At 47.8% G+C, this 26,760-nt stretch overlaps 11 protein-coding genes across 11 annotated transcripts; 7 read left to right on the top strand and 4 right to left on the bottom strand.

Annotated features, from left to right (window-relative positions):
- Positions 1 to 58: 58 nt before the first annotated feature.
- On the bottom strand, positions 59 to 1,735 carry EV420DRAFT_1146894 (uncharacterized protein). Its single transcript, XM_060466067.1, has 9 exons — positions 1,620 to 1,735; positions 1,416 to 1,559; positions 1,160 to 1,357; positions 1,019 to 1,098; positions 894 to 961; positions 705 to 844; positions 561 to 649; positions 397 to 509; positions 59 to 343 (listed from the first exon to the last, which is right to left on the bottom strand). Exons 2-9 carry the CDS (start codon positions 1,437 to 1,439, stop codon positions 201 to 203), a joined length of 855 nt encoding a protein of 284 aa, XP_060334431.1. The 5' UTR covers positions 1,440 to 1,559; positions 1,620 to 1,735; the 3' UTR covers positions 59 to 200.
- Positions 1,736 to 2,214: 479 nt separating this feature from the next.
- EV420DRAFT_1146874 (uncharacterized protein) lies at positions 2,215 to 3,274 on the top strand. The gene is made up of 3 exons (XM_060466065.1): positions 2,215 to 2,296; positions 2,351 to 3,166; positions 3,230 to 3,274. Exon 2 carries the CDS (start codon positions 2,364 to 2,366, stop codon positions 3,021 to 3,023), a length of 660 nt encoding a protein of 219 aa, XP_060334430.1. The 5' UTR covers positions 2,215 to 2,296; positions 2,351 to 2,363; the 3' UTR covers positions 3,024 to 3,166; positions 3,230 to 3,274.
- Positions 3,166 to 4,841, top strand: EV420DRAFT_1146884 (uncharacterized protein). The gene is made up of 3 exons (XM_060466066.1): position 3,166; positions 3,230 to 4,245; positions 4,307 to 4,841. The coding sequence occupies exons 2-3, from the start codon at positions 3,462 to 3,464 to the stop codon at positions 4,741 to 4,743; spliced, it is 1,221 nt and encodes a 406-aa protein (XP_060334429.1). The 5' UTR covers position 3,166; positions 3,230 to 3,461; the 3' UTR covers positions 4,744 to 4,841.
- Positions 4,842 to 5,223: 382 nt separating this feature from the next.
- EV420DRAFT_1521926 (uncharacterized protein) lies at positions 5,224 to 6,415 on the top strand. The gene has a single exon (XM_060472240.1). The coding sequence runs from the start codon at positions 5,299 to 5,301 to the stop codon at positions 6,241 to 6,243; it is 945 nt and encodes a 314-aa protein (XP_060334428.1). The 5' UTR covers positions 5,224 to 5,298; the 3' UTR covers positions 6,244 to 6,415.
- Positions 6,416 to 6,746: 331 nt separating this feature from the next.
- EV420DRAFT_1521925 (uncharacterized protein) lies at positions 6,747 to 8,135 on the top strand. Its single transcript, XM_060472239.1, has one exon. The coding sequence runs from the start codon at positions 6,848 to 6,850 to the stop codon at positions 8,066 to 8,068; it is 1,221 nt and encodes a 406-aa protein (XP_060334427.1). The 5' UTR covers positions 6,747 to 6,847; the 3' UTR covers positions 8,069 to 8,135.
- Positions 8,136 to 8,264: 129 nt separating this feature from the next.
- On the top strand, positions 8,265 to 10,022 carry EV420DRAFT_1521924 (uncharacterized protein). Its single transcript, XM_060472238.1, has 4 exons — positions 8,265 to 8,311; positions 8,368 to 9,215; positions 9,264 to 9,647; positions 9,702 to 10,022. Exons 2-4 carry the CDS (start codon positions 8,372 to 8,374, stop codon positions 9,707 to 9,709), a joined length of 1,236 nt encoding a protein of 411 aa, XP_060334426.1. The 5' UTR covers positions 8,265 to 8,311; positions 8,368 to 8,371; the 3' UTR covers positions 9,710 to 10,022.
- An 857-nt stretch (positions 10,023 to 10,879) lies between these two features.
- Positions 10,880 to 12,308, bottom strand: EV420DRAFT_1745520 (uncharacterized protein; the record flags this gene model as incomplete). The annotated part of the gene is made up of 2 exons (XM_060480135.1): positions 12,109 to 12,308; positions 10,880 to 12,081 (listed from the first exon to the last, which is right to left on the bottom strand). Exons 1-2 carry the CDS (start codon positions 12,284 to 12,286, stop codon positions 10,880 to 10,882), a joined length of 1,380 nt encoding a protein of 459 aa, XP_060334425.1. The 5' UTR covers positions 12,287 to 12,308.
- Positions 12,309 to 13,582: 1,274 nt separating this feature from the next.
- On the top strand, positions 13,583 to 16,786 carry EV420DRAFT_1521921 (uncharacterized protein). The gene is made up of 7 exons (XM_060472237.1): positions 13,583 to 13,699; positions 13,767 to 13,875; positions 13,928 to 14,606; positions 14,665 to 15,314; positions 15,366 to 15,917; positions 15,968 to 16,249; positions 16,305 to 16,786. Exons 3-7 carry the CDS (start codon positions 13,933 to 13,935, stop codon positions 16,505 to 16,507), a joined length of 2,361 nt encoding a protein of 786 aa, XP_060334424.1. The 5' UTR covers positions 13,583 to 13,699; positions 13,767 to 13,875; positions 13,928 to 13,932; the 3' UTR covers positions 16,508 to 16,786.
- Positions 16,787 to 18,637: 1,851 nt separating this feature from the next.
- EV420DRAFT_1639049 (uncharacterized protein) lies at positions 18,638 to 21,569 on the top strand (the record flags this gene model as incomplete). The annotated part of the gene is made up of 22 exons (XM_060476918.1): positions 18,638 to 18,749; positions 18,808 to 18,838; positions 18,890 to 18,996; positions 19,050 to 19,065; positions 19,123 to 19,151; positions 19,208 to 19,265; positions 19,316 to 19,528; positions 19,586 to 19,702; positions 19,759 to 19,855; positions 19,909 to 19,975; positions 20,026 to 20,118; positions 20,176 to 20,207; positions 20,266 to 20,345; positions 20,405 to 20,417; positions 20,465 to 20,502; positions 20,555 to 20,757; positions 20,814 to 20,943; positions 20,991 to 21,070; positions 21,129 to 21,151; positions 21,200 to 21,272; positions 21,324 to 21,427; positions 21,480 to 21,569. The coding sequence occupies 22 exons, from the start codon at positions 18,638 to 18,640 to the stop codon at positions 21,567 to 21,569; spliced, it is 1,806 nt and encodes a 601-aa protein (XP_060334423.1).
- Positions 21,570 to 21,783: 214 nt separating this feature from the next.
- EV420DRAFT_1146679 (uncharacterized protein) lies at positions 21,784 to 23,346 on the bottom strand. Its single transcript, XM_060466064.1, has 6 exons — positions 23,079 to 23,346; positions 22,656 to 23,020; positions 22,522 to 22,598; positions 22,443 to 22,466; positions 22,178 to 22,385; positions 21,784 to 22,115 (listed from the first exon to the last, which is right to left on the bottom strand). Exons 2-6 carry the CDS (start codon positions 22,932 to 22,934, stop codon positions 22,023 to 22,025), a joined length of 681 nt encoding a protein of 226 aa, XP_060334422.1. The 5' UTR covers positions 22,935 to 23,020; positions 23,079 to 23,346; the 3' UTR covers positions 21,784 to 22,022.
- A 218-nt stretch (positions 23,347 to 23,564) lies between these two features.
- EV420DRAFT_1521877 (uncharacterized protein) lies at positions 23,565 to 25,657 on the bottom strand. Its single transcript, XM_060472236.1, has 2 exons — positions 25,184 to 25,657; positions 23,565 to 24,987 (listed from the first exon to the last, which is right to left on the bottom strand). Exons 1-2 carry the CDS (start codon positions 25,212 to 25,214, stop codon positions 23,915 to 23,917), a joined length of 1,104 nt encoding a protein of 367 aa, XP_060334421.1. The 5' UTR covers positions 25,215 to 25,657; the 3' UTR covers positions 23,565 to 23,914.
- Positions 25,658 to 26,760: the final 1,103 nt, after the last annotated feature.

Here is a 26,760-nt window from a genome sequence, read left to right as displayed (position 1 = left end):
TATTTACAGTGTTTAGTATGTATATACTTCCTGTGAACTGTCGAATAAACGGTGTTCAGTTCCCCGTCCGATCGACTCGGAGCGAGTCAAATGGGTTCAAACATACTCCTGGCCGTCGATCCGGTGACTTTCACACCGTTTCCATCCATCACCGCCGTAGAGGTCACCGCAATCTGCCTCGAAAGGCCCATATACTGCCTTTACTTCCGTCCAACTCCCAATACTTCACCTTCGTAGCTTTCACCGCAGAGAATTGACCCTTCACCCCATATCCGCAGATACGACTGGATCGTTTTATCTCTTCCACTGAATTCGACCAGGTGTGGCTGCATCTTTTCCCAGTCTAATATGTAGAATGGGTAAGCCATATGCAATGGATCAGTGAGTGTCGCCTACTTTGATCAGTCAGCGGTTGAGCTCGTGCGATCAGTTTGTGTGAAGTCAATCGCGCGAGAGACATTCTGTCGATTTGATAGCCCCAGCCAAGAGCCCTTAGACGCTTGATGATCCTATTGACGGGCGATTAATCGAGGAAAGATGGAAAGCAATAAGGTGCTTACTCGTCGAGTCTCTCCTTGCGGATGGAAACAAGCTGGGCCTCTCGGGCTGCTTGTCGTTTCTCATCCCATTTCTTGTATTCTTTAGCATGCTAAACGTATCGTTAACCGTCTGAATTAAAACAGAATAGTAGCTTTTGGAAGTACCTGAAGCTTAGCAAGTGTGATATCACTTTGTTTTTGGACCCATTTACTCAAGGCGGCGACTGATCGATTCCGAAGCTTTTTTCTTTCCTTCTTCAGTCGCTCCAAAGTGGGAACATGATAGAATTTAGCCAAGCCTGAACCTGCTTTCATTCAGTACTTGAAATGCATAATGAAGAGGTCTTTAGGTACCTTGTTGCGTAACATATTCGTATGGAACAATTGGCATCAGCTCTAGCGGAGGGTGATTTGTCGTAAACCTTAAGAAATCTAACGTGAGTTGCGAAATCCTGTTTATGAGGAGTTTATTACTTTGCACTTTGTTGGTATTTAGGCATTTTGAACAGCAACGAATGCCTAATGCCCATTGGACAAGAGTCGTGGTACGGAGACAAAACTGGATACAATATTAGCAGGATATTCAGGTTTGTAAGAGGCAGAAAATTAATGAAATCTACCTCGCAATGTTTGTCGAAGAAAAGGCTGGCATATCGCGGCTCAGAAATGCCCGCAGGTTTTTCAGGCGAATCCGGTACATTGTATAGAACAGTCCGCCACAGATTTTTGGCCTGCTCTTCGCGAAGGAGAAGATCCCGTAGATATTTGTTTGTGCGGACTGTCTGAAGTAGGCTCCAGGGATCCAAGTTAGAGAAAATCTGGAGACAATAGATTAAGCGCTCATAGGTTAAGGAAAGTCATTATGATGAAGCGTACCAGAAAGAACACGTCCGAAGGCATCCTGGTGTCTGTCAATGGAAAAACATTTCTATTGACTCTTGGTCGCTTTTGACTTCTATCGGGGCTACCCGAAGCATCAAGGGTGCGCTTTTTGCCCCGAGTGAATATTACTGATGAGGGCTGGGAAGAAGACGACATGTTGTAGTCAATGTGAATGGGAAATAAAGATACGAGACATACTCAAGCATTTATATGGCCAACGATCCTCTGCTCTAGTAGGGAGAAGAAAGGCATCACTGATAATCCACAAAGGCATCATACTTGCATAGCAAGTGAAAGAACACATGTTGGGACATGTGATCAGCCACATCCACAGTATGAAAGAAAGCGGATATTTTCGTCTGATTGCCGCCTGTGATTGGAATGGTACGAGTCAAAAACACAAAAGGCTCTAGTTTCGGGGAACTGATGAGATCCTCTTTCTGGGTTTACTCATGGCTGGCATGAAGTCTTGACATAACCTTATCCCAGGGATCTCTCCGAAGGGTCCCGGCTGAGAGAAAGAGATCCCATGATGATAATTATCGCCCAGATCATTGGCTGATCAAAGTGAAAAGTGATTGGGAGCCAAAGACCCAGGATAGAGCTTGCGGTAGGCTTAAATTTTTAATCGCATCAAAAGCCTTCAGTACACGTACCGAAAGGTGCGTAACACGAAGGAAGGAAGGCTGGACTTTCAAGGCGATTTTGAAGAAAAAGAGAGAAAGCCGGCAGCGCGGATCGGGTGGGCGTTGATGCCCAAATCAGGTTCAACTTCCGATCGCCGAACGGCAAGTCGGCTTCCTTCCTTCTTACCATCACTACCGTCGCAACCTCCGCGGATACCTCCTTCACTGTGACTTCTACGTCCTCCAGCGGTCAGATATTCAGATAATTGTTGTACTGCTCATGCATATCTATATTGGATATAGCGTTACTTTCAAAATGTCCAGTCGCCGAGCTCAAACACGACGGAACACTTCAACATCTAGTACATCTATTCAACCGCCTAGGCAAAAGCATTCCACAATGAAAGGCGAACAAACTTTGCTTTCCAATTCTCCCGATTTAAATGACTTCTTGGACGAATACGCTCTGCAGTCTCCAACTTCATCTGGCGTCATGACCTCTACAAACTATCTCAGACTCCGCTTGCATCTCCAGCGCGTGCCTTCTTCGCGGATTGACTTCTTTGTTGAGCCTAGTTTGCAGGACCGATATTTCACTTATTCCCCGGACGTCGACGCCCTCTTGTACAAGGGAATCCGTGTTGCATCACAAGATGAGATACCCTATATACTTTCTCAATTCATCTTCAAGAAGGAATCGACACGCTCCGTGCATACCAGGATTTCAAAGGAATATTCTTTCATTCCGTATGAAGTTGTGGCGGAATACTACAGACGATTTCCTCGACCATCAGGCCGTAATATCAGAGTCTCGAAGAAAAAGAAGAGGGATTCGCTCATGGTCTCAGAGAAGGAGAACTACCCTCTTTCCAGGAAGGGCATGACTAAGCTTTCTCCCTCTACTGCTCTGTCTCTTTCATACCTTCCTTTTCCCTTCGCGAATTCTCTCGTCACCACTAATCTGCGTTATCTTTGAAGCACAGTCGTCGTCGTAGCGCCGGAGCCATTGGACGTCAAGGTCATTTGTTGCCTTTACGTTCAATTTCTAGGTCTTCTGTCAACGACTCAGAGGTTACGTCAGAGGTTGAAGTAGAGGAAATCCTCCTGTCGCTAGGCTAGGTTTGAATTCTCCTTTTCCCGTAGATTTATCGTTATCTGACTGTGATTTTCTGTTATCTATAGATTACAGTCCATATCAGAGACTAGATATTCGAGGGCATCGGCGTTATTTATGGACTGTCTACAGTCTATGAGCCAGCTTTTCTCGTGTTCGTAGTGCAGCATCATTGTATCTGTTTATTTTTCCACTAAAACGTACTACTACACACAAAGAACAAAAGTAGAACGGTCTGTGCCGGATCGGCAGTGCACAAACCTGTGTTCGGCATGCCGTGTAACATCTCAACAATCCATCATGGTCGAACTACCTCAAGAGCTCATCGAGAAAATCATCGACATCGTCAGCCAGCATGAGACATCGCTGCTACTCTCGTCAAATCCCATCAAGTCTTTGAAATCCTGTGCACTTGTCGCACGAGCTTTTCGCTTTCGATCTCAGTACCATCTGTTCCATGATGTTTCCCTCCTCAATACCCGACATTACATGCGGTTTCTCGTCATTTGTGAAGCTTCCCCTCATATTCCATCACTCGTCCGGTCCCTTCATCTCGCGCAAAGCGACAGGTCTTCGAATGTGGCGGAACGAGAAGTATGGGGTCTACGCTCTATTCTTTCAGGCATGGTAAACCTGCGCAGTCTCCGCCTCTTCGATTATGGCAAAATATATAGGTTTCCCTATTCCTCGCTACCACCTTCCCTGACATCAATCGAGATTCGGGATGTCGAGTTCTACGACATAGATGACCTATGCGCGTTGCTGAATTGTCATCCACGGCTTCGGACGTTGAAGCTTGGCGAAAACATCAGTATCAGGGCTTCGGGGGAGCAGGATAATATGGAACTGAAGCATAATCTTTATGTTTCCGGTCCATGTATCGAGACCTTGGATATCAGTGCCTACTTCAACTGGTATATATTGCAAGCCGTGATGGAAAACTCTTGCCACCGATTTCCTTTCGATCTACACCATCTCCGTAATCTCACTCTAGCAGTCACATCGCCGAATGTCCATCGCTTTGTAGCGGCCATTATGACGCCCGTTGCAAGATCGATTGAAAGACTGGAGCTGAATATTTTCAGTAAGTGCTAACATTACCCGATACCATTCATTTGATTGCTCAAACCACGTTATTTCTCAAGAACGCGGGTTCAGTCTAGGGCAGCATGGCTCTATCTCCCAATCCAATCCCTCCCTTCCTTCCTTACCCCGTCTCCGCTCCATCAGCATTTATTATGAAAGCCCCAATCGATCGCTACTGGGTTGGATAGCTTCAAACATTTTCCGCCGTGCGCCCACCCTACAAGAGATTACGCTGACCGTCTCTCTTCTCTCAACCCGCTTGACGGACGGACACATCATGATTGACGGTGAAGGCATATGGATGCGCCTGGATGTCGTTATCGCTGCGCATCCTACTATCCAGTCTTTCGTGATTGATTTGAGCGTGTTCAGATCGACGAAAGACTTGGACTGGAGAGAAATGATGACGCTGTCTATCCAGAAACTGCTTCCAGCCACGGTCGCTAGGGAGATTATGTTTGTTTCGTATGGGGGTCGCAAGCATAAAGTTCAGTAAACATTTTATTTCTACTAGGTCCCGACCTCTAGGCTAGAGGTCGGGACCTAGAACACAATGCACTGGCATGACAGATAAACCCCATCTTCTTTCGTAATTTCTTCTACAATGTCGTATACGTCTTGATTTACTTTACCTCCTTGTAGTTCGTGGAGTTATGGTCCTGTATTGTTCGCGTTTCTCGTTCTAGTGTCGATGTACTTGATCTGGATGATATTTAGACTTCCAATTGCCCCCGGGTCCGACAGTAAGATTTCAAACTACTGGGTTCTTCAAGTCAGACGTCTATGGCGTTTCCATCCGATATTTACCCTTTAAAAAATGGCAAATGACCTGTCATCCGATCTGTAGGGACGAGTAATTGAAGACGAACTAATGAAACGCCACATCGGAATGCGTCCCGATGCCTGCGTCTTATCAGCGAATGAAATACAGGATAACTTGCCAGCCGAATAAAAGCGTGTTTTCTTCATCCGGACCTGCCTTGTTCCATCCCACGCTTGGTCATCCTATCTAAACTCAAACGCCCCAACCTTAGGGTTCTTTCTCTCACCAATGTCCTGTTCCACGTATTGCGCTGAGTATGAAAGAGAGGCGTTCTTGGAAGAGCGCCGTCTCAAGGGACGCGTTTATTACCGCAATCGAAAGTTCAGACTCGAGACGCAGTGCAATCCTCAGTGGACGGATAAGGAGTACTTTGCAAAGACGCGCGACCACGACGCGTTCATCGCCCAGTACATCCGAGAGCAGCGGGAGCTCATCTCGCGTCGTCTAGAGCCGCTGAAGCAAAGGGCCGAACAAGAGAAAGCGCGAGAACAAGGGCAGCGGGAGGCGAACGGGGGATCGCGCTTTTATAAAAGAGGAGGTTCAGGATCCAGACAGCGACAAACCGAAGAAGAGCGGCTTAAGGCATGGTGGGAATGGATCAGCGAACTGCGGCGGAAAAACGAAGAGGAAGAGAAGAGGAAAGGCTTGGAGGAGATAAGAAGACGTCTGGAAGAGGAGAAGAGGAGACGTGCTGAAGAGGATGAGAGGAAACGCACAGAGGAGGAAAATGCGCGAAGACGGTGGCAGAAATATAAAGAAGCGCGTAGAAGGGCTCAAGCGAAGGAAAAGGAGAAGGAGCGAGAGCAGGGTTCCCAGCTTATTGAGAAGCGATACAAGATGTACGATGAAGAATGGTCCAAGTTGAAGCTGAAGACTCAGACAAAGGAAGGCCTGCGCTTCAGCGACATTCCCTGGCCCACGTTGTTCGATGCTACTCATCCAGCGGCCGTGACTCCGGCAGTCGTACGGTCTTTCTTCACGGATCCGAAGTATATCGCCGAAAAGCATTGGCTGTCGCCCAAAAAACGGTTCCATATGGAACTCTTGAGGTGGCACACTGACAAGTTTAGTCCGGTGGTGAAAAGCGTGGTAGACGGGGATCGCCAGGATGTATACGATGCCGCTGAAGTGGTTGTTAGGGTGTTGAATGAACTGAAGGCTCAGTACCAGTAATGGTTATGGCCGTAAAGAAGAGTGTTTATTTCTTGGATAGCGAACTTGAAAGGCGAAATAGATGGTCGAGGTGGGACCAAATGCTATCTTGTACTATAGTTGTCGGTGTGGTTGCGGGCGTTCGCGTGTATTAGTGCATTTTCAATAGGCAATGATTTACCCTTTCTGGCCCAAAGGCTTCAAGTATGTTTTGGTAAGGAACCTGGGTTCTTGCAGACCCCAGTGGATAGTGCATATGTCGATGCTTGCATTGGTCGACTCTCGTATAAGGAGCTTTACAGCCGGGTTAGATACCCAGCATTCACTGATATTGAAATTGTGACGAAAGTCAATTTCCGTGAATCAGCATGAGCGGCTCAACATCATCAAATATAAATAGTCGGGCGGCGCTGTAAGTGACTGCCAGGGATATCAATCCAAAAACTCACAAAAGCTATGACATCAAAGGTATACTGCCAATTTTGGTCACGTTCACCTCTGAAAAGCTTCTCGGGTGGCACTAAACTCGTATCGAATCAGATCGAAGCTCATCGATCTTCAAGAAGTAGGAGCCACTGATAATGAGTTGCCTCATTCTTGCCGCCTATCTCGATCCTTCGCTCTAATGTCTTACTACACCCAGTCCTCGTCTTCATACTCGCCATCAGCCGAATACGAGCACGAGAGGCTCGACGAATATAAAAGACTCCAGCAAAGAGTGTACTATCGCAACAAGAAGTTCAAAGACGAGGTCAAGTGGCACCCGTCCTGGACCCAGGAAGAACTCCTCGCCCGTCAATACGAACACGCCGCCTACATTAAGGAATATGTCGCCGGTCAAGAGAAGTTTATCAAAGAAAGGCTTGAGTCTCTCAAGCGAGCACACGAAAGATATTGGCAGCAGAACATGCATGACGGTACCTACACCCATGGGTTCGAGAGCAAATCTTCCGAGTACTTGCATCAGGAGTTTTTAGAAGACAGAAGACTCAAAGAGAGGATTCGCTATCGCAACAGCAAGTTCAAAGAGGAAGTTGCAAGGCATCCAGAGTGGTCACCTCAAGAGCTCCTTAAACGAACACACGCACACGAGGAATTCATCAGCGACTATACTGCAAAAGAGAAACGGGACATAAAGCACCGCTTGAAGGTGTTTGAGGAGGACGAAATGCGACGCGCAAAAGAGGAGACTAGGAAACGGGCTGAAGATACATTCAGGGACGAGCGAGCAGGGCAAGGGTGGTACCAACAACAACAGCAACAAGAAGAAGACGCGAAGAGACGTGACGAGAAAGCTTATGCTCGACAGCAGTGGTACAACTGTTTCGATGGAGACAAGAAGTACTACGAATCCCAGCAGAGCCGAAGGGAGGACGATACCCGAAGGCGCGCGCAAGACCGGGCCCAGGATAACAGGCGACAAACTTTCGAGAATGAGCGACAGAGAAAGGAGAAGGAATCAAAGGAAAGACAGCAGAAACAGGCGGAGGAAAGAGAGCGCCTTAAAGAACTGCGCTACAAGTCGTATGAAGACGGTTGGTCTTCTGGAGCTGCTTGGAAGACGAAAACAAACATTCTCTTCAACGATATTCCCTGGCCGACGCTGCATCACCCCCAATCCGCAGACGCTGTCACTTCCGAAGCAGTGACAGCTTTTTTCAATGATCCCAAGTACCTTGCTCCAGCACACTGGATATCGCGCAAGAAACGACTTCGCACAGAGCTCCTGAGATGGCATAGCGACAAATTCCAGGCCGTGTTGAAGAACGTCGCATACAGCGATCAGTTGGTTGTTCATGTGGCTGCAGAGGTGGTTGTCAGAGCGCTGAATGAATTGAAAGGGTAGATTAGAGTTGAAATTTTTATAATGCGCCGTTACTTTGAAACTTCTTGCTAGAAGATTCGCTTTTTTTTTGGGAAGAAAGTTAGCTTACTTGTCTGGGTTCATGTTGGTGTTAAGGGAGAAGCCGGGCCGCGGTGCGCGAGTGGCTGTGCTCTTTACCAAGGTGACGGTAGTTCGGTCCGGAGTCCGAACACACTCGCCGTCACTGCGGCGACCACAGCGAACTGGCATGATTGCGCTCTGAGGGTTCGTCCACAATGTTTTTATTTCGATTATATACACACTGACTGTTGATGCCGTAGACTGATGGACATGCAAGAAACATTCCTCAATCCGGGACAGCTGCCTGAAGATATCGTCGTCGGCGTTTTCCACGAGCTTCTGAAATGCAATGATGTAGAAACCTTAAGCTCTTGTGCAATAGTTTGCCGCTCGTGGTCGTGCATTGCACAAGATGCTTTGTTCTCTGGGTTCGACATCATCCTTGAATCTGCTTACGTTCCCGTGTACAAGCTTCTCAGTTTTTTACCCGTCCCTCGAAGAATTCACACTGTTGATAACTTTGTTGACTTCATCGGTGCTAACCCTCGGCTCGTAGACATGGTAAGGAACCTCCGACTTCGGGTTCCTGCTAGAACTGCACTCTTGGAGGTTGACACAAACGTCGGGCCTATCTTCTCCGTCGTTCGCCGCCTCCACAAGTTGAGGTCGTTGTCGATAGACGCGAAGTGTTTCTGTGGTATAGCACCAGACGCCGTTCTACCCCAGAGTGACACTATGACCAGACTCTTCCTCCGTGACGTCGCCTTTCCTCATGTCGGAAAGATCATGGAATTGGTATCTTCCGTGCCCAAGTTAGAGGATCTGTCATTGATCGGTAGTGGGCCAGCCGCTGTTTTTGAAGAGAACGTTGAAACTCCCTCCCATCTGACTCTTCAGCCGCCTCTTCGACGTCTTGTCATTCATATGGGTCATATGGTGATTGCCAGCCTCATAAACGGCACATTGCTCCGTATCAACGGTTTACGTCATCTGGATATACATTTTGTGGATGGTCTAAGCGAGGATGGTATACATTCTCTCGTGGAATTGATAGGCTTGAATGAGTCTACTCTCCAGAGTCTGTGTCTTCTAGATGGACTTCCACGTGGTGTGTTTGTTTTCTTCTTGAGATACTTACGGCTAATTCCTCTCGTAGATGTCCTCATGTCGCTCATTCCAAATCTCAGGCTACGTAGCCTCGAGGTTTATCCCTTCCGCGGCGCCGTCCTCGAACTACTGACCGTCTTGCATGACACATTTGATTGCATAGCTGACAATACTCTTGAAAACATAACCATAGTCATTGACGGAGACTACCTTCTCTACGAACTCGGTGACCACTCCGTGGCATGGGAACGTTTACAGACATCACTACGCAGCTTTCCGAGGCTCCGAATGTTCTGCGTTCTCTTAACGAGAGAACCGTACGAATATGCCATCACAGATCTGACTTCCTCTTATGTGACGGTGGAAGACTTCAAGGTACATCCAGCATTCTCAGAATTGAGGAAGGATGGCAAAATGACAGTAGGCGAGAAAGGTACAGCTGATAGTTCTTTTCTCTCTTCTTGAAAACTCATAGCGATTTTCTCAGTTTATTGATAACATTTTTGTCTACCAATGCAAACGCACTTGGAACTTGAAGCTCCAGGTGGCCTACTCTCTCCTTTCTTTTCGGGCGTTAAAGGTATTGATTCAAGGGCGGACATGGGTCGAGATGGATCATGTTTCATATATGCAGTCAGAGAGGCAAGGGCAATATACACGTTGTACTTTCCGCATCAAACCTCGCTGATTTAAATACCACCTAGCGGGACTAAAGTCTGGTAGAAATTTCAGATAGATAATAGCCTTTGTATCATGCTACGAGGCGAATATACGTCACTTGCAGTTATGGACCCAAATTGGGAAGTTTCTCTGCTCTCACTCCAACTACGACTCCTCTGGCAACCGAACACTCTACAGCGCACTCTAAGAAGCTATAGTAAGTACTTTCCCCGCTCTGAGTGTCTGAGTTTCTTTCGTGCTAATGATATTCAAAGCACCCCACCATGTCGCTGGCGACATCTAGCACATCCTACAAGCCTCACACACGAGAAGCAGAAACAGAAATCCAAGATGATTCTTGCGCCTCGCTCAGAGCAGATTTGCTGAAAGACGCGTTTGCTGGAGAACAACTTGAGCGACTTGAAGAAGGAATAAAAATGCATCACATCGCCCTTCGCCTCCGCTGCTGTCTAGCCTCTGTCATCTCGTCTCGCCTATCTCAGTATCAAAGTAACGAACAACTTTTCGAGGTAGACTACCTAGGCACTCCATCTAGCAGGAAAGACGACCTCGACGCCGTGTCTCCGTGTTCTCTCGGCGCCAATCCGGAACTTCCTCAAGGCGTTCGTTTTTTCGAAACTGTTCATCAATTGCGCGCAGGAACAATATCGCTTCCCGTCTGTTACATCTGCTCCTCTTCCTCGAAATTAGCTATTTCCTCTATACGTTCGACGATCCATTTCGAAGATGATGAAAAATCGCTGCAGTGTGGATGTTCGAAGGCATGGTCTGGCTAGTATTGTACCAGATAATCAAGGACACCTGCTCGGATGCTAGTATACTTTAATTTCTGCATGCGATCAATTGCTCATACCATTCACTCATTCTTGCTAAGCTAAATCATGATTTGAGTCGTAGGTAAACAAAGGTATCTTCTAAGCATTAAATAGATAGTTATACCCGAATCTATAGATGAGAGATATTGTTAAATTTCTAGAAATACAATTATGCCTTGAATATCGTGATAGTCGTAAGAGAATGGTGCCAGCTCATCTCTGATAAGTCATATGCCAATCCCATCGTTTCTCTCTTCGAAGTTCCAATGCCATCCTCTACCTTTCCACTCACGTCGTGGCTCAGCACCTTCAGGCCATTGAACATCACGTAACCGTCCAATAAATCGACTCTTAAATCATCCTCAACCTCTCCAGAGCCGCGCAGAAACATACGCTTGGACTTGGCAGCGAAAATCGTGTTCCGATCGTCCATAGTCAAAGTCTTCGTTCTCTTCTTGCTGATCCTGGCATAGAAGTAGCCACGTATTCCTTCGAGCAGTTCTTGTATCGTGGGAGAGTGTTCGAAGTGTATCTTGGAGAACCTAGGGTGTGAATGTACGACGACTTCCGTCGCGCCCAGGCATGTCGGTACGTCGAGCCTTGGACCAGCTCCGGAACTAATACATGAGAGCAGAGACACTGTTCTTTGGGAAGGCACATCGAGGATGGACCAGAGAAGCGGTTGAACAGTCATCAGGTCCGTGTGAAGCTGGTAGGAAGGGGCCTGAAGAAGTGAGGAAGCAAGGCTTCTGAGGTCAAACGAGTCACTTTTGGGCCGCTCCTTTGACGAGGATTTGGACTTGTGTGGGGTCACATTGAAGAGTTCTACCGGCTGGGAAGATTTTAGATCGAGAGAAGCTCTCTTTCGATGAGAAGGTCTTGTCGCGACGACCGGGAGAGGAGATAGTTCGACAGGAGTGAGATGCAGGGTTGGCTGAGTCGCTGGTTCATGACTACTACCTGAGGTTTGATTCCACTGCCACTGCCAGCCATTCCGAGTATTATGCCACCGTCCTCGCGGATTGGTCCACCTTTTCTCGTTCTGGTCCCATTCCCAATTGTTGTCGTCGGAGGTGCCTGCCTGAACATTTGACTCTTGCTCCGGCTCTAACCACGGGTTCGGGGGAGGTTGCCATCCCCCTTGAGGATCAATCCATGGCTCTCCATCGGCATTTAACTTGACCTTTCCGAAGGAGAATGCAGCGCGTCGATGTGTCTGACGCGATCCCGAACTGGAAGCATGCCGGTGGTGAGACTCCGACCATGGCTTGTACAATGATGCCACCGTTGAACCCCGACGGGGGTACGGATACGATCGAGAGCAATTTGTTAAGGATGATCCGAACGCTGTACCATGCTTGTCAATAATTGCTACAGATAAAGCAGACCAACGCGTACCAGGAGTCTCGTGAAGCCGCGCAGCCTGTGCTTGAACCTTCCGTAGGATAGATTGAGTAGGAAAGCGTGTACGATGGCGAGGTATGAATCTCGGAACGTGATTAGGATCTACTAGCCCATGGCACGGAATAGGAAAGGTGGTAAAACTGCCGAACTGTACACCTTTCCTGTGGGGCATTGGTCGATTTCGAAGAGCTGGCAGCAGAGAGAGGAAGGTGGAGGGCAGGAGAAAGGTAATGGTCAAGCTCTGGCCACCACCTTTCTGTCTCAGATAAATTGCGACACACAAAGCAAAATATCATTGTGCAAAAAAAAAAACAATTGTCGTTAGTAGACCAGTGGCGTTCTACGGTTCTAGCCGCTCTGGCGGTGGCTGTTGCTGTCACATCATGTGATCGTGGTCACACACGCGACCTCCCGTCGGTCCCGAGAATCGGCGGTGATCGGAGAAATCAGACCTGCTCACAACGTAAGCGAACGTAAGTCGTAAATGGGTTTGATAGCTAAACTAACCTAGTGGTATTTCATTGACGATCGTCCTGTTTGTGGATTTGTTAACCAACTCTGGTGCCTTCCGTAATGCATTATGCAGATGGGATCGTTAACTTGATGTGCCCCGTGGATAAAGGAGCTCGAGGCAATATATAGTAAACCCAACGATTATTGTCAGAAAAAATATACTTTCAGAGCTGGTGTTGTCTGCTTGATTGACGTTTTTAAATATATAACTGGGAGGGGTTCTGATATCCTGGTACTGGCATCTGACCACGTCGTCAGAGAATGATCAATATCAAATTAGAGAGGGGGAAAGGATGGATGATGACATCCAGAAAGATTATGTAATTACTCGCATGAAGATTGGTTGATTTCGCGGTTGGATGTTGCACTTCATGTTTGTCATAGCGATATTGTTTATACCAACATTCATACATTGCGTTGAGAAATTCCACTGCTCAAGCTGTAATTTTCATAGGCTGGTAATAGCTCTAGCCTGTGGGAGACATACCGTTAAGCGTGACGTTGCTGTACGTCCAAGCAGCGTGGTCAATCAAGTTAATTATAGATCTTTAGTTCCGCGAGGGTCTATGAAGCGGTTTGCCAGGCTAAATTTAGCTATAGGTACATACCCAGGCACCAATCCACAGCTGCCATTTAAATTCAGTCATCTGTCTTCCAGAAATGTTATAACTTTCTGTTAGTCCTTCATGTCAGATGCCCAAGTTGATAGAGACTTTTTGGCAAGAAATTCACGCAAGCGAGGTGAAGAAACTGTAGAGAGTCCGCGATTCTCAGGTGGAAGTAGGCAAAAACGGAGAATTTGCTCCAATGCCTCGCGCTCCGGGCGTAGTACGGTTCGGAGGTAAACATATCATGCCGTCCTCGGCACGCTTAAAATATCTGTCCCTGCGATCGTTGATCGGTTCTATTTCTATCTTTGACAATTGCGCAGCTATGGGCTAAAAACTGCGCTCCTCAAATCCCTGGGAAGACTCGAAAGGTCCTGTAACTCCAGCGTATTGAAATAGATGGCTGCTGTGTTGTGCTGTCTCTGCCTCGAACTCGCTGGCAGGAGTGAACAGTCGTCGCTATGGTCAGTTTCATCGAACTTCGTTGCTACTTTCTCCGAGCTGATAATCTTGATCAACTGCGCTGCGCAGATCTAGCAACACCGGCACACGACCGTCGCAGCTCACACGACCGCTTTTCTCCGGAAACATGTTATCCTGGTCTTGGTGAGGGTCGCTTCGTGGAAATACTCTCTACTCAGTACGTGTCATGACCTTTGGCGCATACCCACATTCCTCAGGCCACCCTTCAGACGAGATGGACACGTCAACCTTGCCAGCGACAGCAGGAGCTGCCTGGCGAAATAAACTGACCAAGACTATCCTAGGTCACGACTACTCTGTCCTCCCTCAGACCTCCTTCCCACCTCCCAGGCATTCCTTTAGACGTTCGCGGGTGTTCTTGTGCTCAGGACTTGTCATTTTATCCATCCTCGGTTTTTTCTACGTGCATGCCATATTACCGGACAACCGCAGCTATCCTACATTCTCTTGGACACCTTTTCATCATAATCACGACTCTCCTTCTGAGGATCTTGCGCCTCAATCCCCACCGCTGTCAGATCTCGATACATGGCAGACGAAATACTCTCCTTCATCCTTATGCACTCCTTCGAACCGGCCTGGAGCCCCACATCTAATATCAGTACATTCCAATTCCTACAGCTCCTTCACCTCCCATGACGATACCGCCTGGAAGCCCTTCAGTCTACTTCCCGTGACTCCAATACCAGCTGACTGCCTTGAAGAATACTTTCTTGGAAAGGTCTGTCCGGGTCCCGACGCCGAGAAGACGGATAATAACACGTCGACCGCAGCTCGTCTGGATATCGTGTGGTCGTGGGTGAACGGGAGCGACCCTTTACACACCGCAGCACTTTCTGAAGCCGAACATGAGCTTGGCTACGCCACTTCAAAACCCAAACTCTATCGGTAAGCCTCCCGCATTTTTCGGTCCTGTTGTACTCTTGTCCTACCTTTGTCACCATAGGGATCATGATGAACTTAAGTACTCTATGCGTTCCGCGCTTGCCGCCTTCCGTAATGGTGTCGGTAACTTCTATCTCCTCGCGTCGGATACTCAGGCTCCCTCATCTGAAGAGTCTCCATCCCAACTGCGATACGGTCAGATACCCCAATGGCTCTCTGCATCAGATTGGAACGACGGCAACGTCTCGCTTTCTGTACGCCATCATTCGCAGTTCTTTTCACCCGGATCATATGCTGGTCCTACATTTAACAGCTTCGCAATCGAGTCACAGCTAGGGCACCTATGCGGTGTATCAGAGAACTTCATATATATGAACGATGACTTCTTCTTCGGAGGGCCCGTGTACCCGGAAGACTTCTATACGCCACTCTTCGGTCCCGTACTGAGGTTCCAATATGATATCACCGTGTCTCCTCATAATCCTTCTACTGCGCCTGGCGATGGAGAATGGCGCCCACTAGATTACAGCAGTCACTTGCTGTCAAAGCGTTTCGGCTCGCGTCCAAGACTTTACGTTGTCCATGCACACAAGTCGATCAGCCTTCCCATCATGCACGAGATTGCTGCGGGAATGTGGGCAAAGGAGTTTGAGGCTACCGCCCGCAGACCGTTCCGTGGAATGAATGGTCACCCTGTCGCCACTAATAAGTGTACCTGTCCCTGATAAATTGAACTTTGGAACGTTACTGATTAAACATTAGCGCCCAAAACGGTACAAGATGGAGATGATGTTTACCCGGGTTTTTTGTTCAGCAACTACCTGATTGATCGGGCTCGGGAGGCGCTATTGTGGTCTTGGGTAATTGGGCGTATCGGTGGGAACGGAACACCATCTGATAACGGTGACGATAACGAAGACCTGTGGATACCAGACGTGCACGGCCGCCGAGCATGGCAGGAGATTGGAGGAGATTGGAATAGTACAGGGCTAAAAGTCCGGCAACCGATTCGGGAGACCCTTGATCAAGATCGCGTTGAAAACGCAATTCAGTCGAGCCGTGAAGATGGGATGCAGAGCCGGTACAAGTTTTCCTCTCAAGATGGGTGCCCGTTGCAGTATACTATCCCAAACCTACCCGGATCTCCGCCGCGCCTAGCCACAAATCCTCATTATAAGGGCCACCCAGCTCAGCCTGCTCCAGAATGTGAGATCATATGGAGCGAGTGCTTCGAGAAGGAAGGGCTGCCCATTGAAAGTTCTAGCGACATGTTCGTTCATGTTGCATTCGAGAAGGTTCGTTGCGGGGATTGTAGTAAGTGTATAGAAACGTCATTTCCAGAGTGAATATTGACACGTTTCTAGTCATTCGTGCGCTGTTAAACGCCTCGGGACCTCTGGGTATATCCGAGTTTCTTCCTCCACTCGATAGAAAGCTGTCTGTATCGAATAGTCTCGCAGACTATCTCCCGACGACAGCACCTCCGCATCTTCCATTAGCGTCTGACTACCATGATATCGACTTCTCGTTGGATTCTGTAATGGGGCCATGGCTGGCGGAGGTATCAATTCGCAGAGGACGTGGAGCAGCCGTGAGTGTCAGAGAATGGTCAATGATGGTGATACAGCGATATCGTTACGTCGTCGGTGAGTCGGTATCAACTACGGAAGTTATGCAGCCTCTTACCGAGAATCAATGTAGGAGAGCTGGCAACGAGATTTTTGTCGATAACCACCGTCGGATCTGCGCGTAGCCAGCTTAAAAGTCTCAAGGATAACGCAGATTTGAGGCTGGTATGTATCAATGACGATGTGGAGAAGCCATCGAGCGTGGATGAGGTCAATGAAATGTTGCACCAATGGTTCGATGAGAAGTGGCCCGTAACCGCTGGGTGGGAGGCGTAACTCATTTTCATGCTAATTTATATCGGTAGTTTGCATACCCAACCTGTATTCATAGTAGACACATACCCTGAAGAAGGAACACAAACAACTATAATTTGTACGGTAGTGATATGGACGGCGGGTTGAGACGGTGCCTTGTCTTTTGTCTTGCATCGAGGAGTATCTCACTGGATGGGCTTTTTGAAAGGTTGTTTGAGAACTCAGTAAACCAGAATACTTTTCTGGAGAGGGCAGTGCGGCGGTTGGCGGAGCCTTAGAAATGATGTCGCAACTGAAGCTGGTAAACTCGTTGACCGAAGTCACTGCCGTGGGGCCACGAGACGGCACGCCCATATTAGTACTGTTGCCGCTTCTCCGACTTGAGCTGGTAAGTCAGCCGAGATGAGCCGAAATTTTCCGACAACCCTATGCCGCTCGGCTTGACAATTTGACCGATTTGAATGCAAAAACTTTCCTGATACCTTATAAGCATGACAATGGAGTCAGACGAAATACTAAAGAGTATAGTTCGTCAAGTTCAACATAACTTTTCGTTGCATGCGCGAGAGGATTAGATAGACCAACAGGGTTTGTGACGGGGCAGTCACCGTAACAGATTGACTACTATTGACTAGTATGGTTCGCCATCCCGCTCATTCCTTCTGGCAACGGCTGTAAAGAGTAATTCGTCGATGTACAAGACATGTTGCCACTGAATAGATCTTGCTCTGTGTTGGGATTTTGCCGGAAAGTTCTAGAAGGAGCAATCCGGCATCATGCCGAGAGTCGCTGAGTAAGCATGAGACTAGTAGAAAAGTTGTAGTATATTCTAGATTACATTGCGAAGTAGTATAAATACAGGCTCTGTAGGAGCCTAGGAATAACAAGTTCATATCAACTGGCCTTATCAGCCAGGAGTCTACCCTGCGCAACACCGAGGATTCCAACACTCTGCACTAGTGATGGTTCTTGATTAGCTGGATAAGGTGCTGCTGAACGTCTTTAAGTATGACAATATATTTTCTCACGCCACTGACGCGTTTTTCATCCGCATACCGTCATGGGCAGGATCGTGTGAACTACTGGCTCCGTTGATATTTCTTGGAAAATAGTACGTTACGCCTTTAAGTAAAGCTTAGTATGTCATCGATATCATCCTCTCTCTGCTCATCCATTTTATTCAAGCCACCACGTGGAGCTCGTCGACCGACTACTAAGGACTACTGGTTAAGCATTTCTGTTTTTTATATCAGGTATGTGTCTATGCAACATGCTTAGCCTTAGTTTCTGATGACCCTTTTCCACTTAACTGCAGGTTCATGATTAAACAAAACATAACGTCGTCATCGTGAAGGGGGCGGCAAACCCCAAAGCTACGCGTCCGCATTGATCAGCTTGTTCCGGAATTTATCCTCTTTCTCTGCTGCCTCAAATTTTCTTTGAAATGACCTCCTTCGGGACGCTTCTTGTAGCGACTGAATCTCGTCGGCGTTCCTCTGGTGCCCCGTAATGTATGAAGCCGTGGAGCGCGGCCCGTGGTCGGTGAAACTGGTGTCGAACGAACCTGTTCTCGCCTAATGAGGATACGTTCCCTAAGTCTCCTTCAGAACCTGACGCCCTACCGTGACTACATCTCGGAGAATCTACTAAGCAGGTATGTTGATAAGTCCATGCAAATTGGTGCTTACAAGTCCCTTTAGAGCCAGGGAAGTGCTCTAACTCTCCACAAGGTCTCCATTGATCTTCAATTTAGGTAAGTACGATGCTTGAATACCTTGTTTCAGCCACTGATGTCTCCAATACGGATGGGAAAGTCTACGCGGGAGATGCTCCATGCATTAGTCATTCTCTTCGCTTAGCCTTTGCGATGGACGACAGAGAGTAACGAGTATTCACTGCGGCGATGACTACATAGATGCCTTGGGGCTACCCGAAGTTTTTGTGGAGCATATCTTGAAGCTTAATGCTGATTGGTCAATTTTGATATGCTCAAGGTATACTCCAGAAGACCGCACTGGTCTTATCTTCTCATCGCCGCAGTGATTCTTGTATTTGTCCTTGCCCATCGGACAACGTAAGTCTCTGGCACGGATATATATAACGAGGTGGTTGCAAGTTCGTCTTTCATCCGCATATCAATCTGTTCTCGATATGCTTCGTTTTCTCCAACACAACACTGACGGTAATATGGACTCTCTGAAGTCCAACTTGGCCAGCAATGAAACCTCCAGCCTGGGCGAGTGGAAATATCTCAAGAAACCAGGTAAGTCCTAATGCTTGTGATTATATTTGCAGTAGCTTTGAACCCATATCTGTTACAGGTTTTCAGCCACGGCCTCTGCGCCTTGCTATGTGAGTGGCCCCAATCGCTGTTAGCAAGGAGTCTAACATCACATATGGTAGATGTGGCGCAGGGGCGGCTGGTCTCTGCCTTGCGTACAAGGTTCTAGAAGCGCAGAAGAAGGGCGTGCTTGGACCTGTCAGATTTGTCTTGTTCGAAAAAGATGATGGTGCGTAGCTTCACTTAAGAGGATTCTTCGTTCATTGAGTTATCATTTCACAGACTACACAGGGACTTGGTGAGAACAGAAAATTTACTCTTGCCCGATTTGTTACTTCATCTTTATACTCAACAGGCATGCGAATCGGTACCCAGGCTGTCGATGTATGGTTTTTCTTCATCTACAAGTGCCACAAATGCTGACGTCAAGAATTCTGCAGGTGACGTTCCAAGTGCTGCTTATCAATTCTCGTTCGCACCCTACGCTGACTGGCCAGAGTAAATATCACATTTTTCCTTCTTAACACCCGCCTTGATTGTTAAACAAGGTTTTACTCTTACGCCGGAGATATCAAGAAATATTTCAAAACATTTTCCCAGAAATTCGGCATCGTTCCTCATATCCGCCTTCGACACAAAGTTACTGCAGCGATTTATGACGCAGTTTCTGGGACATGGGAAATAACTGTGCGGAACTTGGAAACGTCGGAAATGCGTACGGAAACGTATGATCTCTTCGCACCAGCAACCGGGGTCTTGAGGTAAGCGAATTCAGGTTTTTATTTGTTGGAACAACAGATCTTGAACCTCCCTTTCAGTAACGTAAATCGCCCAGCGATTCCTGGTTTAGAGTCGTTCACAAAGGCGCCTGTTCTGCACACTGCCGAATGGCCCGTCGATTTCGACTGGAAGAGTGCCTTCAAGGATGAGCACGTGTACGTCATCTATATTTCTGCTTTGTCAAAGAGCATCTTACAGAAAATTATATTAGTGCTGTGATAGGCGTTGGCTCCTCCGGCCTTCAGACCGTCGGCACCATTGCGCCTGTTTGCAAGAGTTTGGATGTTTATGCCAGAACGAAACTTTGGGTAATTCTCATTTGCCCTGCTTACCTCGCACTCCGATACTCACTAGGCACTAGATCATCCCCCTGATCATCGCGGTTGACTCACTGAGGGGACGTGACTGGCGGAACGAGAACTTCACCTGTAAGTATCACTCTTCTTTGGCTCAACTATTAAACACTAACTTCGTGCAGATTCAGAAGAAGAACGTGCAGCTTTCGTTGAGAAGCCAGAGATACTGTACGACCATCTCAAGGAAATTTCGGCCTCAGTAAACAGTCTTTACGGTCAGTGACCACTACTATATCTACGTTAGAGACAACTCACTAATACGGCATCTCCAGATTTTATGCGAACAGATTCCGAGGGACAAAAGGTGAAGCCCCTTCTCTTCAAATAATCATCGTCTCGTTGACTTATTTGAACACTGATAGGAACTCAAACGGATCACCTTTGAGCATATGAAATCATGTTTGGGGCGAGATGACCTTCTTCAGAAGTTAGTTCCGTCGGAGTGAGTACCCTTGTTTGCTTCTCCTTTAGCTGCGGACTCATACATCATTTTTCGAACAGCCATGGCATTGGAGTGCGTAGCCGAAATATCGCTGCTTGTTGTGCTTGACTTTCTTCCAGTGTCGCAGACCCACTCCTGGAGCTGCTTTCCTTGAAGCGTACAGTGTCTCTTCAATGGCGACATGCATGCTATTCACCTCTTCCCTCTAGGCTGAAACTCCCTAGTGTCGATCTCATCAACGATCCCATCAAGAAGGTCACTCCGACTGGTATTGTCACCGAAGGGGGCATCGAACGTCCAGTGGACCGTCTCATCCTCGCTACTGGTTTCGACACGACTTTCAAGCCAGGATATGAGCTACGTGGAAAAGATGGTGTCGACCTCAGAGATGTCTGGGCGCAACGGCCGAGAGGTTTGGTGTTTTTTATTCTTTGCCTTCGAGGGTAATGCTTATTAAACGCAATATAGCCTACTTTTCAACAGCGGTCGCTGGATTTCCTAATATGTTCCTCATGGGTTGCGGCCCTGGTATCACATATGCTAATGGCTCGCTCTTACCCTGTATAGAAGCACAAGCGGATTACGTCGTGGCATGCTTGTATGTTTGGATTTGAACAATTGACGCGCTGGGCTAATTATAACAAGGTCTAAACTGCAGAAGCAAGACTTGAAGGCCATGGAAGTTGTCCAAAATGCGCAGGACGAATATAACATTCAACGAGAGTGTACGTTCTTCGCTGGTACCTAGCCATATTGCTGATAATGATTGATTAATATCCGTAGCTCTTATGAAGGATCTTATATGGGTACGGGCATTCTTGACTAATCGACATTTTTCATGACCGCCGTCACAGACCGATCCTTGCGCTTCCTGGTATAAGGGTGGTAAACCAGACGGAGAACCAGACGCGCTGTACGCGGGGAGCAGTACGTTCTACATGCCATTACTAAACACATCACTGACTCAGAGTATTTCAGCTCTTCAATTTATGGAAGCACTAGCTTCTCCCCGATGGGAAGACTGGAACTTTGTCCCATTGTATCAGAACCGCTTCTCTTTCCTGGGAAATGGAGAATCCTCGGTATGTAACGCCTCCAGTGCTTGTCGCCTTGGTTCTTACTCGACGAGGTTAGATCGAGGCTGCTGGAGGCGACAGGGCTTACTACATCACGATGGAAGACGCGAAGAATGTGCTTAAAGCCAGTGACTATGCAGTCGATTAAATGGACCAGACGAAGCCGATAGATCTTATTTAACTGCTGGCATAAAGTTGATAAATAAACACACTGTATGCTACTGGAATAGTGGTATAGCTGCCAATTTGAACACCGCGTGTTTCTTTAGACCAAGTCTATCCTAAAGATGGTATAAAACCTCGATAATCTGCAATCATAAGGCAGTACATATCGAATGGTCAACCAACAAGGATAGCCATCGATATTACAAGCTTGAAGAATCTGACCCGAAAGTCTCTTTGCTAGTATGTAAACTGAGGTTCGCGTACTAGAAACTGATGATAGAAACAACACTAGTTCCACTGTTCCAAGTCGCCAGAGCAGTGAAATGTGCAACTTTCGTTGTGATTTTCTGTCCCTAAATGCGGCTTGGGACAAGGAAATCGACCAACATCTAATCAAACGGGGAATCTGAGTGCTTCTAGAAAAGACTGAATAAAGTCAACAGATGAACCGACTTCGTCGGTATGCAACCTGAACATTCGCTACTCTATCATTGAGAGGCCAGAATGCATCGTTCAGACGAGAGGGTTCCTGCACTCACTGAGTTAGATACGAATGTGAGATGATCCCATACTGTTGGTACAATGTCATACCTTGAGTACCACTGGTAGGATGAAGACTAGCGCGGCGCCCAAGTGACGGATCGTAGTTAGGTTACCTCCTTCGAGTAAGGGAAATATCGAAGGAACCCGGAAAGTCCATAGCATAAGGAGCGCTGGTGGCTCAATGACTGCGCTGCAGCTTTCCCGGCACCGTATCGGCGAGATGTTTTCTTGCTGGCGACATGGATATATGCGTACTCTGAAAGCGGATATATATCAAAAACGAGACTGTCAGCTCGTCGATAACGGAGCGAACTCTTCTTGAAAAACGTCGCCCGTTCTGTTTGTCACTCCTTCAGTGATGGAATCGGATGCTATAGGAAACTAAGTCGTACCTGCCAATGGGACAAGCAGCTTGAATGCTGCCATCGTCGCCCTGATGCCCTGCAGTCATGATTCCTGCTATCCCGGCCTAGTACAAAGGGCTACTGGTTTGACGAGGGAAGCCTGAAGTCGGTCAAGAACGAACACACTGAAGTAGATCTGTGGTAGTCCCGTGACAATACATTCTTGTTTCAAATACAGGATTGAAGTGTCGACGACGATTACAGCGACGGTGTCGAGACGGAAGGTAGGTCGGCACAGACGGCCCGAGTATCCCGATGAATGGCGCGCTTGAGGGCAAGCTCAGTGAACCTCTCTTGACCACAAATCTCGTCGCTTGGCAACCTAAATAGCCTTTTAAAAACGCGTAGCTTGGTATACCGCCTGTTTTCATACAAATTAGCGCAATTTTCCTTCTGGTCATCTTTAGAGTACCGTGTTGCTTTTACAGTCCCAGAGATCTCGAATCCTCCTTTTGTTTTTTGCATCAATTTGACACGCCCTGCAAGCCTGAGGGGATGTGGTGAAACTCGCGTACTTATCAGTGGTAGCACAGAAGATCCCCCACCTGACCGCCATTCCGTGCCTACTCTGCCACCGTCTCTGTCTGCTGCATTCGGACTGTCGAGGGATTTATTCAATGATTACAATCATTGATGAGTTGACTTCGTCGCTTGAAGCCAAGACCCGCCTGTATCAATGTCATACACGAAGAAATATAGTACGACTGAAATATCCCGCAGGATAATGAGCTTTAATAATTGAATCATCTGAGACGTTTCTTCCTCTAAGTCACCCCCTACTTGGTTCTAGCCGCAAGTCATAAAGCTAGGTATCCATTACTATTCGGATTCAGTCGGCATACATGGAGATGATCAAACCCACCTGTCGCGTCGCAAGTTCTTTTTCCCAAGGTCGTGGGATTACACGTATGCTAAATACCTTATCTTTAGTCAAATCGGGCGAACGTATCCTTCACTGATGAAGTATCATATACGAACCGGGCTAGTACGTGATTTGGGAAAATATACTTCGAGTGAATACTTACCTGAGAGGCACTTTCTGAAACATACTCGAGATAGACAGCGCTCCATTCATTGGAACATTTTGCCTATCAGATTCATATGTTTGATCCCCGTGCACTGTTCCATGATAGTTGAAGAGAATAGAAGAAAGCTGTACGTTATCCGACTTAGGTTGCTCTGTTAAAGCAAAGTAATGTAAGCTACTATTGTCCCAAGATCCATATGGTACCTACGCTTTACACGGTAATGTTTGTTTAAACAAAAAAGAAATCAGTAATGCAACAGAAAACGAAAAGAAAAACAGGTAATGAAACAGGCAGCCTGGCGAAGACAGACGTACACGCGCGCCTGCACGCTACAACACGAACGAGGGTGCCGGTTAACGATTCTCGTCTAACTGGACCAACTCCAGATAGCTCTCCGGAACCAAGGCATGCTGTTGTTGCGTACCCTTGTTCTTCTCTTTATCCACCACGACAACAGCCCAGCCTACTCCCCCTCCGCGACCTACCACCCTGACGATCTGGTCCTCCTCCAGTGCCATCTCTGCCGTTCCCTCTGGCTCAAAAGCATATAGCGCCTTATACAAACCTGGTAGCAGCGGCTCATCTACGCCGTCCTCCTCTCCTTCGACGTCGTAAAACTCGTCATCATCCTCGTTGTCATCATCATCCGCCTCAACGAAATTCCGTTCCAGATCCGATTTGCTCGGAAACCCATCGCCTCCAGACCCACCTGCTGAGGACGATGACGACGAAGGATGACTGGCACCGAAATTCCAGCTAAGCCGGCCGATACCCCACCTGAAACGCGACCAGCTCTCGTCCCCTTCCTCGTCTTCGTCTTTGTCCTCCTCCTTGTCGGTGTCCACCTCTAGTCGATTGATAACAGCCGGTCGATTAGGCTTGGGTACGTCTGGCCCTAACCCCCGGTGCCGCTCATCCGTCGCAGGATACCCAAAGTCACGTATACGGATCTCTGCAACGACGCGCTTCTTTGACGTCGAGGTCACAGAAGTCACAGACAACGCGATAGACTGCGTCCGTGTGGAGTTAGCCCGGGATAATGAAATGCCACTTGACGAGGGTGCACCTGAGGCACGGCGTGACATCGCCGGTGAGGGAGGAGCAGGTCGGTTGGATGCAAGTGAAGATACAGAATTTCGGCTCGCTTTTGGTGGTATAACCGGCATGGGCGTCGTTGGTGTCGTTACCGACGGCTCAGGTGCCGGCGGAGGTGTCGGCGTTATTGGGGAAAAGACACGGACTGGCGAGGCTGGCTGGGTATCTGATGGAACAGTATGTCTTTCCTGAGATTTTGGCTTGTTTTTTGGGCTTGGGATGGCGAATTCATGGACGCTAGGCATTGGAGGAGGTAGAAACGGTGAGCCTGGCGATGGAAATGGCGACGAGGACGGGTGACCGTCAACAGACAGTGATACTGGGCGCTCGCCTGGAAAGTGAATCAGCAACGTACGATGAAGATATTCAGACAATAAGAGACAGATGGCATCAACGCTGCCGGCTTCGTGATGCAGCCCCTGGCAATACCGTTCTCCCACTACATATATAGCTTTGCGGCGCCGGTAACCCATTTTATTCCTCGATATTCGGCCTCGCTCGCTGTCCTTTTCAAGAAGGAAACTCACCTTTTGGTTCCGGAAGAACTGCAGATGCCATGGCGAGATGTGATCCCCGACGTAACTGCGCGAGAGATGGCTTGGTGCTGAACACACTGCTGGTCTCCGATGTTCGTTATATAGGTCTCCTGGGCCTTTGTCGTCCGGGTCGTTACCCTCGATGGGCGATATCCGTGGAATGGTGGTAAATGGTAGTAAAGAGACGTTTGCATTTGTGCCTGTTTGGATGTCATGTCGTTGCTATGGTTGCCATGGCACCTTGCCGTTTTTAGCCACGACGTCCTCCGTCGTTTTCTGCCTTCGAGCATTATACCTGACAGAATATTCATGTGTCGTTGTGATAGGATCTTTTCTCATTCTATCATTCCATGATTCGATGCCAGCAGTTGCCTATGTTGTGTACTTCACCTCTGCAACCACCCCATCTCTGTTCCGCGCAGAAGTACGGATTTCATCAAGAAATTAATATTGGTGACATGGAAGCATTCAAAAAGATTTGCATCCGTACCCCTTGGCCGACTTTAACCGGGCACTGGCATCACTGCCCCATAATGAATTGCGATATCGATGCCAGCACCTATACAAGCTTTCAGAAAGAAAACAACCACGGGAACTCGACCCTGACAAACTTCGTCCCTAAAACCTGTGCAAGATCGTAGATTTGGCCTCCTTGAGGTGCATGGTTGTGCAAATTGCTGGGGAAAAAAAGGACGGCACATCTAACAGAGACCTGGGACATGGCCGGACGCCAGGTGGGCAGTACGATTACCTGGGACTTGGTCGAGACCATCAGGACAGAGAAGTACATATGGACCTACAACCACAACGTCACTCCCGAAGACCGGGCTCGCCACTGAGACTAGCGGTCGTCGGTTGACCCTTGCTTTAACGGTTCTACCCTGCTAACATCTCGTCTACAAACAATTATTGAGTCAACTATCATATCATGTACGTTGACGGCGGACGCTGGACGGTCTACACTCGAGTCTTCATGTTCGAACCCAGTCTCTGTCGCTTTTCGCTTGACTTTTACTCCCACATCCAATCCCTCTTTTTCGGTCTCATTGTTCGTTCCTTCACCTGCTAACAAACTAATCAGATTCAATGCATCGAGTGCAGCTTGACATCACTCACCGCCGGCTCCGTTGGATTGGCCAGATCCAGAAGAACTTGCCTCACCTAAATGGTATGTTCAACCGTGAGCTGATGAAACTGAGCGAAATAAGAGCACTCACGAGGTCACATCTTTACCATTTCGCTCTCAGGTACTGTCTTTTTGACAGGTGTCGTATTGTCAAATTTCACGACCGCTGCAGGCCCCGAAACCATCCCTGGAATAGGGCATTCACCCATCAGCCAACACAACAATGCCAATGAAAACACTGACCAGGTCCCACCTACATGAGGAAGGTGGGTGGCATAGATGGGTATCATACACATAGAATCTGCAATCTGGCATCGGCTCAGACATTGTAATTCATGTCCAACATTTGTAACATCACAAAAGATTGGGTCATGGGTATGCAATCATCCATGGATAAGTTGAAGGATGTGGGGGTTCCAAGGCACAAAGATAATTTGTAAAC

This window comes from Desarmillaria tabescens, assembly GCF_030435595.1.
Source record: "Desarmillaria tabescens strain CCBAS 213 chromosome Unknown EV420scaffold_8, whole genome shotgun sequence".
NCBI lineage: Eukaryota > Fungi > Basidiomycota > Agaricomycetes > Agaricales > Physalacriaceae > Desarmillaria > Desarmillaria tabescens.
The sequence above is the reverse complement of the archived record's forward strand: the minus strand, read 5'-3'. Positions and strand labels throughout refer to the sequence as shown.